At 34.2% G+C, this 13,639-nt stretch overlaps 1 protein-coding gene across 1 annotated transcript in view; it reads right to left on the bottom strand.

The window, feature by feature from the left end:
• Window positions 1-13,639, bottom strand: part of LOC147067421 (solute carrier family 41 member 1-like) — a 96,689-nt gene that overhangs the window by 23,744 nt on the left and 59,306 nt on the right. Inside the window, exon 4 of the mRNA XM_085953952.1 lies at window positions 4,695-4,799. Within this exon, the coding sequence (XP_085810078.1) occupies window positions 4,695-4,799 (105 nt within the window). The remainder of the gene's footprint in view (window positions 1-4,694; window positions 4,800-13,639) is intronic.

Here is a 13,639-nt window from a genome sequence, read left to right as displayed (position 1 = left end):
CATCGAGTAGGCAGTGACGTCGCTAGACAAAATGCCGCCCCTAGGCAGCGCCAAAATGCCACCCCATTTTTTTATACAATATTTTGTATCATCCTTCCATGACTTCAATATCTAAGAAATCTGTTGTATGTATATATTACTAACAAAATATATAGGTCTAATTTAAATGCCAGCTCTACTTCAAAAGACAATATTGCGAGTCCACGGTTTTCAGATACATTTAAATATACACCTGACAACTTTAACTTGCGAGTTGTAGTTGTTACATGGCAAAAATATTTGGATAAAATAATTAGGTGAGTAATATGTACCTACCTATAATTCTCAAATCTGCACGTGTTATTGTTGGTCATCAAGGATGTGACGTCCAAGGACAACGGAAGTAAACTAGACATCGCAAACCCGGCAAAAAAATACACTCCGGTTAAACATTCTATGTTAATTAATACATTTTGTTTCCAACCAGTGAGCTGATTTTTTTAATGGAGAGATATTTCCGTGATTACTAAGTTTAGGTACCTATTTATATAGATATACCTAATGATTCTTCTCGATTTGCCGCACTTCGAGTAACTGCCGCCCCCAAGCGACGCTCAATCTGCCTACCCCTACGGGACGTCACTGCGAGTAGGTACTGAATATCTAACTATGTATAACTCGGCGGGACTCGTAGTCTAATGCGTAATGCGCCAGGTTCGACTCCCAATGATTTATGTGATTACTTCACTATTGCTCTAAAACATCGGCTTATTGTAGTGATATTACATTGAAAAAAAGCTTGAATATATATAAGTAATACAATAACACAGTAATGTCCTCACGGTGGCGTAGTTAGCAGGACGACCGTCTAGAGCAGTGAGCGTGGGTGCGGGTTTGGTCCCCAGTCTGGCAGCAAAAACAATACAATATATTGTTTTTTGGTACTGTTCGGTTATACGGAATACAGCGGAAAACGCATTTTTAAAATAGCCGATAAACTGAATTATTTGTTAGGTTAACCTAACCAAACCTAACCAAACCTAACCTAAACTAACCCAAACTAACAAACAATCCAGTTTATCGGCTATTTTCAAAATGCGTTTTCCGCTGTATTCGTGGATTTATATATTTCTTATACTACGAGCTTCTGCAGTTTAGTAATGTAATATATAATTAACCAACTGATTTGTCAGCGATGTATATATTATTATATAAGTAGGACATATACCTACTATCAGACGAGATGCTATTTTAGATAATTTTCACTGTTTTAATTTACATAATATATTAAGCATTTCGTAAATATTAGGCAGGTAAACGGTACCCATTGATATCAGATAATGTTAAATTGGTGTAAATGCCTGAACCCTCGTCGAAAATTTTGCAAAATATATAGTTACAGAGAAGAGTGTAATTCTGAAACAGAACGGTTATAAAACGCTGTATCAGTAACTCAGTTAACTCACTCTTTACTCTGCAACAAAAAAAAAAATTAAGAATTTTTGCGTGGCTTTAAAATTGAAAGCCAATAGTCAGTTATCTCCGAAGCCTGAAAATGTTTCCATGGTAATATGTCTCCAAAATATCGATACGCTACATTTACGCAAAACGTTCTACCTGTTGATTTGTTTAGTAGGTAATAATAATAATAACACAATATTGTAATAGTGTAATAGCTTATCCTTACCGACAAAGTGATTAATAATAATAATAATAATTACCTAATGTACCTTCACCTATGTTTTTTTACTATCAACGTGTCTTATATCAAAAGAAAATATGTCATTCATATATTCCATTACTCTACAGTCTACATAATGTAGGGTTAATTTAAAATAAAAACAAACTCCCTGACGTTGGCTCTAAGTATCACTACCATGTCCCCCGACATCGTGAATCGGGCCCCCCTACCCATCACTAGAGAAGACAGTGGGACGCTCTACAAAGTCGTTTTCTAAATGTTGTTTCAGGCTAAGGTATTCGTTGTATTTTTAGCGCTTTTCTGTAATGTTGAATAAATTCACTTGAATTATGAAGTTGTCGAATATCGACACAATAATAAAAAAATGCATCACACAACTAGACATTTTGAAATGTTATACCCTTCCATTAAAATAACGCGATTTGTTTTTCCCATTAGGGCAAATTTGTGATGTGTGTTTATCTCACATATCAGGTCAACCCGTCACGCCGCCCCCCCCCCCTCAGAGTCCGGGCACCCAGGCTAGAGCCCTGTCAGCCCCCCCCTTGTGGGGGCCATGATCACTACCTACTAATTAATCACAAATTGAACGTAAACGTTTAGGAGCTTTTTAATTTTTTCAATAGTGGTAACTAATATTAGTACCTAGTTCTATTAGCGGCAATTTTTTTAATCTATGAAGTATAAATTACAATTGTCGCTTTTAACTTATCTAAAAATAAAGCTATCTAAGAATTACTATGATTCTCTTTTAAGATTTAAGAGTGTAATGTTCAATTGCACGCTTGAAAACACTTACCTAACCTAATCGCGATGTGATTCAGTGAACGGATTTCCCTAAGACATACAATATAGATATTAGTATTTTTTTTATCTACACTATTTGACGTCACACTATTCAAATGAAATCAACGAAGATTATGTGAATACGTACTTAAACTGTAATTTTCTGAATAATCTACCCGGGTAATTTTCTGTGTTGTTATATTAACTATAATAATGCTCTTATTAAATGGTTATTAGTCATAATATGTGTTTCATGATTAAGTACATTATAATTATGTAGTTCCACGGTGTGTTAAATATTTTATTTTCGATGGTGAATGTTTTGGATCCTAATGCACATATTTATGAATACACAATTTAACAGGCAGTGTATATCCGACATGAAACATTCGCTCTACGGTGGATAGCAATGGTAAATATGTCATCCGCAGAGATACCTAGTGACCGTGTGACGATATCGAATGAATAAAGATGTCCGATTAAATTTACATAATATTTTCCCCGTTAACATATATTACAATAATACATCATTATTTTCTTTTATATTGAGCTTATTATTGCCATTTTGATGTGGAAATATATATAATAATTAAATTAAATTTGTAAAAGAACTAAAAAAAAGTCCGTCTACTTATATAAAGATAAACCATGGTTATGATCGGTATTGTGCCACGTAGACTCCGCATGGGGAGATGATTTGAGTTACCTCATCTCTAACCGCCATGTATATGCAGCCGCGATTTGTGCACGGTCGCCTTCCATGACGCTATACACGTGTCAAGATTAAAAGATTTTAGTGCCACGCTTCCTAGTTCCGAAACAAAGCTGCATGTGATTGATGTAGCAATCATGCACTTTGGTGCTTAAAGAAAGAGTTTTAGAAAATAAAAAAGAGCATGGGGACAGTGGGGCTTCATTCAGCTAAGGCTATCTCTTCTAATAACTAATTGTCGTTTGTTTGAAGCGTAGCGTTGTATTGTTGTGAGACATATATCATCTTACCAGATTCCAAAGGATTCGTCTTTTGAGCTTAAAGAATAGATGTCTTTGCCGAATCTTATGGATACATTGGTACGACCGCATTACAAACACTTGCATTAGTGAGCGAACTTGTCAGACAATCGGTGATTGAAGTAGGTAGTCATGAAGAAACGTTTCATGTAACTTGGACATGTGTGCCGGATGTCGCCGAAGAGTGCGACACTCCGTACCATTGTGGCACAGCCTCAAGGATTCCGTCACAGGTAAGGCCTTCCTCACCCTACAACGGAGTTACAAAAGCGACCCAGTTGGTTTATTCTATACACAAGGCGGTAGTTTATCATATTTATGTATTGAGGTATTATAATTGTTACAATAAGTTAGCCGTCTAAACCGTCAAAACTGTCTATCTCGCTCTAAAAGTTAGCACAGTCAAGAGAGGGGCTGTTAAAACATAGCACTTTTTTACAGTTTAGACAGTTAACTTATTGTAACAATTAACCGCCTCAATACATATATAATATGATAAACTACCGTCGACACCGCCTTGTGTAAAGAATAGACCCGTAGGGTAAGTGGCGCGATCTTGTACTTGCCATATTCTCCAATGCTGTGACGTAATAGGGTGAAGTAGTATTTGTAATACGGTTCGTGGATACTGACGACTTTTGATTCTGGCAGAAGATTTTGGGCTCATCTGTGAGGATGGCATTTATCAATGTTTCTACAATCAAGTGAATGTGTAAAATGAATTAAATGCTAGATATGGACCATCCACGTGACACGTATAATATACGGTTAAGCACAGTGGAAGAGCGTCACATTTAGTAGACCAGATGGAAAATGGAGGGCAGCTAGCAAGATCGAATGCTGACAATTATCAACTGGTGAAGAATACCGGAAGACTGACCTGAACAAAAGAGTCTAATTGTGATAGCCAAGGTTTACTCCGGGCTGCAGCGGCACTATAAAATCTGTTTTCTTAATAATTATATTCATTAAATATTTGACTCGCAATCTGGATTTACAAAATTTCAAGAAGACGTACACTCTTGACCCACCAGCGAAAACAATCGTTATTGTTGCCATCCAATTATTTTATAATCGCACAAATCTATCATACAATGAAACACAGTTAGAAAATGATAAGAAAGATTGTGTCGGTCTTTTATAATGACTTTCATTTTGTATGACGTTTTTCGAAATCATTAATATTGTATAATAATAATAATAAAATTATGCTTACTTGCACGTGGCCCAGGACTAAACCCGCTCCGATCGTCCCAATCCCTGCAATGAAGAATGGGACAGCGACTTGCATCAGCGTACTCCACCATTTTTCTTCTTTCCTCTGCAAAATAAAAAAAACAATATATTATAATATTATGTAGGCAAGCGTCGGCCACAAAAAAATATTAATAAATTTTCTCGCTTTGATATTTTTACAAAAACTGTGGAAATATCTAAAATAATAAAATTACGATATTACATAACATCGATTAATTTATAATTAAACCATAAAATGAAAGTAAATTGTATTGCAACATAATTTATATTATACAATATATTATATTATACAAAAATACATGAAACGGCTTTAATAATAATCAAAATATGTAGTACCTACCTACTAAGTATACACACAATATAAATATAGTCTTTGCAGGAAACCCATACTCTCTTAAGCTGGGTACTCATTAGCGATCCGTAACTGTAACCGTTCCAGCGTATCTATTCTATACACATTTACGGCAGCTAAATAGGGTAGGAAAGTATCGAAATATTAACACTTATTGCAACAATTACAATAAGTTAGCCGTCTGAACTGTCAAAACGGTCTATCTCACCATACAATTTATCACAGCCAAGAGAGGTGCTGTTAAAACATAGCACTTATTGTAACAATTACAACTAACTTATTGTAATCGTTACAATCAGTATTAATACTTGGATACTTTCCTACTATAGATAGCGGCCGGAAGCAGTCTTGTGTATAGAATAGATGCGCAGATACTGTAACCAACTTTAGATACGAAATGATAATTTATTAGGCGAAGCACTATAAAATGTATCACAGCCAAGATAGGTGCTGTTAAAACATAGCACCTATTGTAACAATTACAACTAACTTATTGTAATTGTTACAATAAGTGTTAATACTTGGATACTTTCCTACTATAGATAGCGGCCGGAAGCAGTCTTGTGAATAGAATAGATGCGCAGATACTGTAACCAACTTTAGATACGAAATAATAATTTATTAGGCGAAGCACTATAAAATGTATCACAGCCAAGATAGGTGCTGTTAAAACATAGCACCTATTGTAACAATTACAACTAACTTATTGTAATTGTTACAATAAGTGTTAATACTTGGATACTTTCCTACTATAGATAGCGGCCGAAAGCAGTCTTGTGTATAGAATAGATGCGCAGATACTGTAACCAACTCTAGATACGAAATAATTATTTATTAGGCTCGCAAACTACTTAATTATTTGGCGTCCGTAGTGGTTACTGTATCTGCAACGGTCACGCTAATGAGTACCCGGCATAAAAATACATATTTACGTAATTCAGTAGGTCCTATTCACTCATGACTCATGTCCTATGTTGATCATTAAAGCCCTTTAAATAAGTAGATATTTCATATTTATTTTTTGGGTTTATCAATGAATTTACAACAGGTGTGTATGATACCCTCCATATTATGAAACATTTTTTTTATTCGATGAATGTTACGTATCTAAAATTTAAAAATGTTTAATTCTTCATTCAAAAATTATAACACAAATTGTACCATATTTATCAAAAAGAATATCTGAAGTATAAATGAGTCATTGAACCTGATTATTTATTAAGATTAAAACATTGATAATATTTACTGAACATATGTGTGCCTAATTACAATTTTCCGATAGTAAATTAGATTTCCAGACACTATGTATATTCAGATATGTATGTGCATTGAGTAAATATAACAGAAGAAAAAATAATAAATTAACCAAGCGAATGAAAAAAATATATGAATACGTTCACAACAAATCTAAAATACTTGTCGATAAGACTTAATAATCGCAGACATAACAAATATTTGAGCTGGTAAAAAAAAAGTCTATAAAAAAAGAAATCTAATTATATTGTCTCAATAAAAAAATCGCGGGAAGTCACTTCAGTTTATATGGTAAGTAGATAATAATTGGATGTTATTTTTTGTAAAGAACATTATATGTACAAAATTTCGATTGTGATATTATGAGCACATTTCTGAAAAAGAAATCTTTTACCATGGCCATACAGTTGCAGATTCATGCTAATGTAATGAACTTAGGAATATGATTTCAATCATAATATCGACTGGAGATCTTGAAGCTGTCTGTAACTATGTAAATTTCTTGGATACTTTTACGGATGAGATATATTATTTAACAACAAATAAACCAGGGCTGAAGTCATAGTCGTGATTATTTCTGACTTCTTATTATATTCGTGATGTCAGAGTCATGAGTATTTGTGGGTTTGGAGACGGATATATATTTATTTTAAATGACTCCAAAACACTGAAATAAGTACAGCGAGCTGTATCGCAAGTGTCTTCTCATCTATGATAATATTAAAGTTTAGCTATTTATAAATACTTCAGTACACGTTAATTATCGTTTAAGCTCTTCAGAAGGTTGAACCTTGTATACTCCCTGGAATTTATGCAACGCTGAAGGACAACTACACGCCCATTATGACCCGGTTACAGTGGAATGCGGTTCATAGATGTTGCAGGTGCAGAGCACCCCCAGAAATATTTGATACAAGATTTATTGCACAATGTCTGGGAAATTTTACAAAACTATACTTTTTCTAAAGGTTCTTGTTATTTTTTATGTTCTACATATTATTATATATTATGAATATTACGTAAATATGTTTAGGATATCGGAAAACAACCACTTTGCACGGCTGCTGGATGAATAATTTAGTTAAAAAACCCTAAGTGGCCTAAGTAGATAGTAACATGTAGAAAATAAAGGTATACGTGTATTTTTCGAACAGACTCCTTATAAGCAAACGTCACCGATCATCATTACCCGGTGTAAAATTCCGCAATGGCTCCAACCAAGGACATCTATTTATAATCATGCCGCTGCATGATCACGCGAGTTCCTATCGTAGTGCTAATTGTTACTTATACTTCGAATGCATGTTCGCAGTTAATGAAGATTTATGATTAAATATTTTGTTCGTACGTACTAATTAACATGTTAGCATTTTCTTTCAATATAAAATAATAATCCTATAAATAGTTTACCGCATTGCATTCAAAGTATAAGCGATAACCGATAACTTTACTGGCACTACAACCGAAATTCACAATTTAGTGCTGTGGACTACATAGGGCCTTGTGCTTCAACGGGAAGTAAAAAGATTTGTTCTAAATATAGATCACTTCCCGAACCAAATATTAAAATAAATGAAAACTCTCATTTTTCTAGTAGACACAATTTTGGCAAGAGTCGGGTTTGTGAGTTGAATCTATTCGAATACCAAAAATAAATACTATATACAAAGTATATTACTAGATAATAGAATAAATATAGGATTATCTGTGTGAAGAACAAAGAATAGCCTCTATAGTGTGTCTAACAAAGAATAGCCTCTACAGTGTGTCTACGCCGACACGTAGAGGTTTTGAAAACAATCGATAAACCTTGAATAAGAACTATCAGGATCGCGATCGACCGTGCTACATAACTTTGCAATACATTATGGATTCAGAAAAGTGAGTACCTATTGTGATGATAGGTAATTATATGATATTATTTAATTTATGGGAAAAAAACCCATTGAAAATCAAATAGCAGATCGCTGTGTTGAAGGGTGGTGGTAGGCTGTTAAGATCCGCCATAAATAGTCCACACTAAATTTTTCAGTCATACGTATTTTTTGTCATTGAACTAAGACTATAATTTACATAATATGGTGTTGGTTGGTTTTTTAAATTCAATTAAACTCTGCGAAAACCATGGCATAATAGATACTGGTCAAAACATACTCTTCTATCAACAAAATATCTAAAATTATGCCAATAAATCGTACATAATTTGGGATATTTTATACATAGAATAATATTGAACCAATAATATGTGAAATATGTATCCTTAATCCAATGAAAGCAAATAAGAATGAATGAAAAAGTGTGCACAATTTTGTCCTATCGCCCAAAGTTTACCAAAACTATTATGGTTTGGTTAAGGCAGGGTTTAATTGATTTTTAAAAACTAACCAACACCATCTGTAAGTTAGTCGTAGTTCAATGAAAACAAATATACATTAGTGACAAAGTTTAGAGTGCACTATTAATGGTGGATCTTAACAGCCTACCTCCACCCTTCGCTACTGACAGCTAGTAAGTCGGATGGGCTAGTTACGTGTTAATTTTTTCATTGGGCTCTACAATACGATGACACGTCTTACCACTATATGAAAGGATCGAGGAAATTCAAATACCACGAAAATTATGTTCGTGTTCTCCATATTTTTGTTCGGTGTCGAGTAATTGATGCCTTCGAAATGTGGTGTTGGCGGTGAATAAGTCGTATTATTTTCTTGGACAGAACATAGGACGAAGCAATCATTCAAAGACTACAGATAAAGAAACGGCTCTCGACAACATGTCTGAGATGCATTCTGAAGTTTTTTGGACACATTGTTCGGCGCACTGTAGTGATTAAGTGTAGAAGCTTACTGGGAGCAGCGTTCACTCGGCCCTGAGAGAAACCCAGGACCCAGAGAAGTGGACAGTCTTGGTCGCTCATGACTGAGTTTCCAGGTGGTCACAATCCTTAGCTATGAGGGAATAACCAAGAAAAAGAGATAATCCGACGTGAGTTTTGCCCGCTAAGAGGTTTCAACCAATGAAGTACACACGCTGGATTCAAACACATATTAAAAAAAAACACAATTTGTGAATTTGTCAGACACGGATTTACAAGCGTACGGTTTGCCACTCGCACATCGCGGCATGGCATAAACCGAATATTTTAAACAATCAAATTAATCTAAGACCGATCGCAGCTGTACAATACAAATTATTATTGAAATTATTCACTATAAATAAACAATGTTTGTCGTAGCAATATTTTATTTTTGTTGTCTTTTTCATCAAATATAATATCACTGTTTTTTCAATTGTAACAAAATCATATTAGTTATAGGTACATCGTCTCAATTGTATTATTAAATTATATAATTTATTATTATAAAACACGATGAATAATATTTCGTTATTATTCTACTAATATCTATAATATTGTTTGTATTATCGAACTGGTATGGAGTGCACTTGGGCGCCTGAATAGTATCTTCAAAAGAAGAGTGGAGGGAGCGATGGGAGACATTCATTCAGCAGTGGATCGACCTTAGCTGATGATGATTCTGATAAACTTTATTTATAGCATCCACTAACCATTAAATGCAAGGATAAAAGCAGATATTGAAAGAAAAACAAAAACAGGGGTCGGTAACCTTTTTATCATTACGAGCGTAATATAACATTTGAAAAAAAACCCATTGTGAAAGATACAAATTTTGACAGAGCCCCGTAATTTTGTGGTGTTTTAAAAAAACTGATTTTCATTTTTAATAGCTCACTGATAGATGTTGTGTATTTTTTTTTATGACACGGTTAAATTAATTTGTTTGAATACTATTTATTCTCTCCTTCATTTTCAACTTTATTCTTGCTGTATGATGCCGCAAATTGACAAAAGATAAATACTACCCCATGTAGAAATTTGGTCGTAATTGCTGATCACCCCAATAATTAAGAGCTGGAGAGCTAGGCACGTAACGTAAGTACTGTTGAATTCTATAAAGCCTTGACGAGAGACCTTGGCGGCAAACCGATTTGTAAGTAAATCATCAGCAATATTATATCCATTGTGAATACAACGAGGTGGTTGCATTGGCGATCACTGCTGTAGGCAGTAGAACATGAAACTACCTCCTTCTATGTTTTTTAAGGCAACAAAAAGTTTGCGAGTTCAAAGTAATATCACAATAATAATATGTAGTCGTTCGTATAAAGAAACGACCAAATAAAACTCCCTTATATACTAGCATAATATGCTTGTGGTGGTGTATATAGACACGATAATATAATAAGGTCGCTTCTTTATAAAACGCCTTCCACCCCTAGCGATTACACAACTTGTATTGTATACGAGGGTGTATTCATCACGTTTTTCAAAGCTATTCCTGGTGAAGCTATCATTGAGTTATGTAAAGCTATTTTGCGGGGAAATTTTGAGTGAACATGACAACCTAAAATGTGTGTATTAATATTAAAGTGTATATTATTATTATAACAGTGTCTCAACCAAAGACGCTGAAAAAACCTTCCCAAGACGGAGTCTAAATTCATATTGTGTATATGCAAGCAAATTTAATAAAAATGGAATCATGTCTACCGCAGCGTTGCCAAATTGAATTTAAATTTAGAATCCTCTTAAAAATATGGTTTAACGTCAAATACATATATTTATTTTATTGTGTTAACTGTCAATTTATGGTGGAACTGCATTTTATTATTGAGTAATTTAATGAACGCAAAAAAGTTTAGTATTTATTCCACTTTAAATAAATAAATCCGGACCGGTTTCGTCCGCCTCAAAGGGACGTTTTCAACTGAATAATATTTATAAAACAAGTATTTACCAAAACAAATTCAAAAAGCGACACAATCATTATCCGTCCAATAATACTTTGTCAATAATATTTTGTTTTGGTAAATACCTGTTTTATAAATATTATTCAGTTGAAAATGTCCCTCTGAGGCGGACGAAACAGGTCCAAATTTATTTATTAAACGTGGAATAAATACTTTTTTTCGTTAACTCATTCGCTGCTGACTAGATAATGATTTAAACATTTAAAATGCACGCTAATTACATCGATCGGCCGCCTGGTCATTATGCGCCGGGTGCGTCTTAAGGCCATGCATTAGTTGAGGCACGGTCTAAAAAGATCGTTGCTAGGCGATGCGCGGATTGCGGGTGGCGGGTGAAAATGACGCCTGTCAAACGAAATATTATTTGTAATATAAATCCAACATACGTCCATTTTATGTTCTGTTTATTGTTCTATTAGTAACAATAATGATATATTCATTGACATGTTTTCTTTTTAAAGTAAATGGGTAACGTTTTTAGTCATCTTTACACGATTTTAGAATTAATTGACCCGTCGCCATCACGCAGCAAAGTGACGTGTTCCTGGGTCAACATTCTCTCACTGAATGGCAGCGAGTCCAAAATTTCGTCGCGCGTACAGTTGAAAATTATTTGGCGTTTCACTGATGCGTCACCTTAAGCGTCCAAAGTATTAAATTAATCAATAATCAAATACATATAAATTGAAAGTTACATTTTCTAGGGGGAAAATAACTACATGTTAAGTATAAATTTTTTCATGCCCCATAAATAAATGCGAGAAGTAGATGTTAGCCATTTGCTCAACCTAGTAGGTCCACACTCTGGGTCCAACAACACATTGAAAAACAAGATGTGATTTAGTATGTGAATTTTTGCAAGACCCGGGATTCGAACCCGGGACCCACGGCATTATAGGGCAACACACAAAAGTATGTTAATTAATACAAAACCTCCGCTCTGTGGAGGCTCATGTGATCTTCATAGGATCGGACATGGTGCAAAAATGCAGCCACCATATATGAAAACCAATCACAAATATTTCAAACGCGTACCGATGCGTCATTAATATGACCATAAACAAGCCACAGATAAACCTTAACAAGCAAAAATCATAACATTAATTGGGCTGCAGTGTTTGTTATCTATCATCTTTTTCTGAATTGATTGTAAGTACAGAGGTGTAAAATATATTATTTTTACTAAAAAATCAATATAGCGATGGTCTAACATTGACACCTAGTATCTAACATTTAATATTTTTGACAGGGGAGTTAAAATGTTATAAAAAAAACTATTAAATGAAATTAAATAAAAACAAAAATACGCTCGGTGCAAAAGTAAGTAAATTTATTTTTAAAGGTAAATGTATTTTGGTTTTTATTTTGATTACCTGATTTTATATAACATTTTAATTACCTCCATCAAAAATATGGAATGTCTGATACGAGGTGTCAAAGTTAGAACGTTGATAGTTACATTTTTCGTCTTGAATTCATCAAAATTATAATATTTTGGCATAGTTGGCGTAAAATTATAGAATTAAAATTATTCCGCGGAATCAAAATTCTAGTATTTACTATAATTATTATAGTACGGTTTACAATAGTGTTTACGCCACAAAATTAACAACACTAAAAACGGTTCAGAAAAAATAACATCAAGTGTTTTAATACTAACATGTCATAAGGCCTACATTTTGTTATAGGTAGTCAAATTCTTTAAGTGAAGTCTTATGTAAGTTATGTAACGATATTATGCGGGAAAATTTGGAATGAATGTGACAGCCTAAAATGTGTGCTCTGATATTGACGTAAGAAAATTACTATTATAGTATCTCAACAGACGCGACACTTTCCCGCATTGGCATGCTTCAGACAAGAGCGTTTGGGTAATAATATTAAATTTCATACACCGGCAATAGCTTGAGAAAGGTTACGTTCCGTCAAATCTGAAAGAATTCGGTGCAAATTTTATTCATTGCATTGACCTACTGACAGTTTTCAACATCGCGCGAAATTAAGCTCACTGGCTAATAGACATTGAACAAACGGGAGCAATTATAATAGCCTTAAGAGTGGGGTTTAAATTTCGAATTTGCTCTTCTTATGTTTTACAAATACGTCAATACTTTTGGCATCAATGTGAAAAAATTGTCATAATAGCGCCTGTACAAGTGCATGGAATTACTGTCGGCAATCGTGCTTATTTTAAACTATCATGACAATAACTGTTTACACGTAAAAGTGCTGACTGTCTCTCCAATCTCATTCTTCAAGAGTAAGCGAGACGCGAGGTTGTCATTTTATACTACTATCTGACAGGTCGTATAAATGATTAGTTAGTTTTTTTTACCGGCACGGTGGCCGCGCGGATTAAGCGTTGGACTATAACGCCGTGGGTCCCAGGTTAGAATCCTGGGTCTGGCAAGTACACATATTGTTTTTCAATTTGTGCGCGTCAGCGTATGGACCTATTAGGTTGAGCA

Source organism: Rhyacophila brunnea, unplaced genomic scaffold, assembly GCF_057557595.1.
Source record: "Rhyacophila brunnea isolate RB1 unplaced genomic scaffold, BYU_Rbru_1.0 scaffold_4, whole genome shotgun sequence".
NCBI classification, from domain to species: Eukaryota; Metazoa; Arthropoda; class Insecta; order Trichoptera; family Rhyacophilidae; genus Rhyacophila; species Rhyacophila brunnea.
This window is presented reverse-complemented; position numbering and strand designations above follow the sequence as displayed.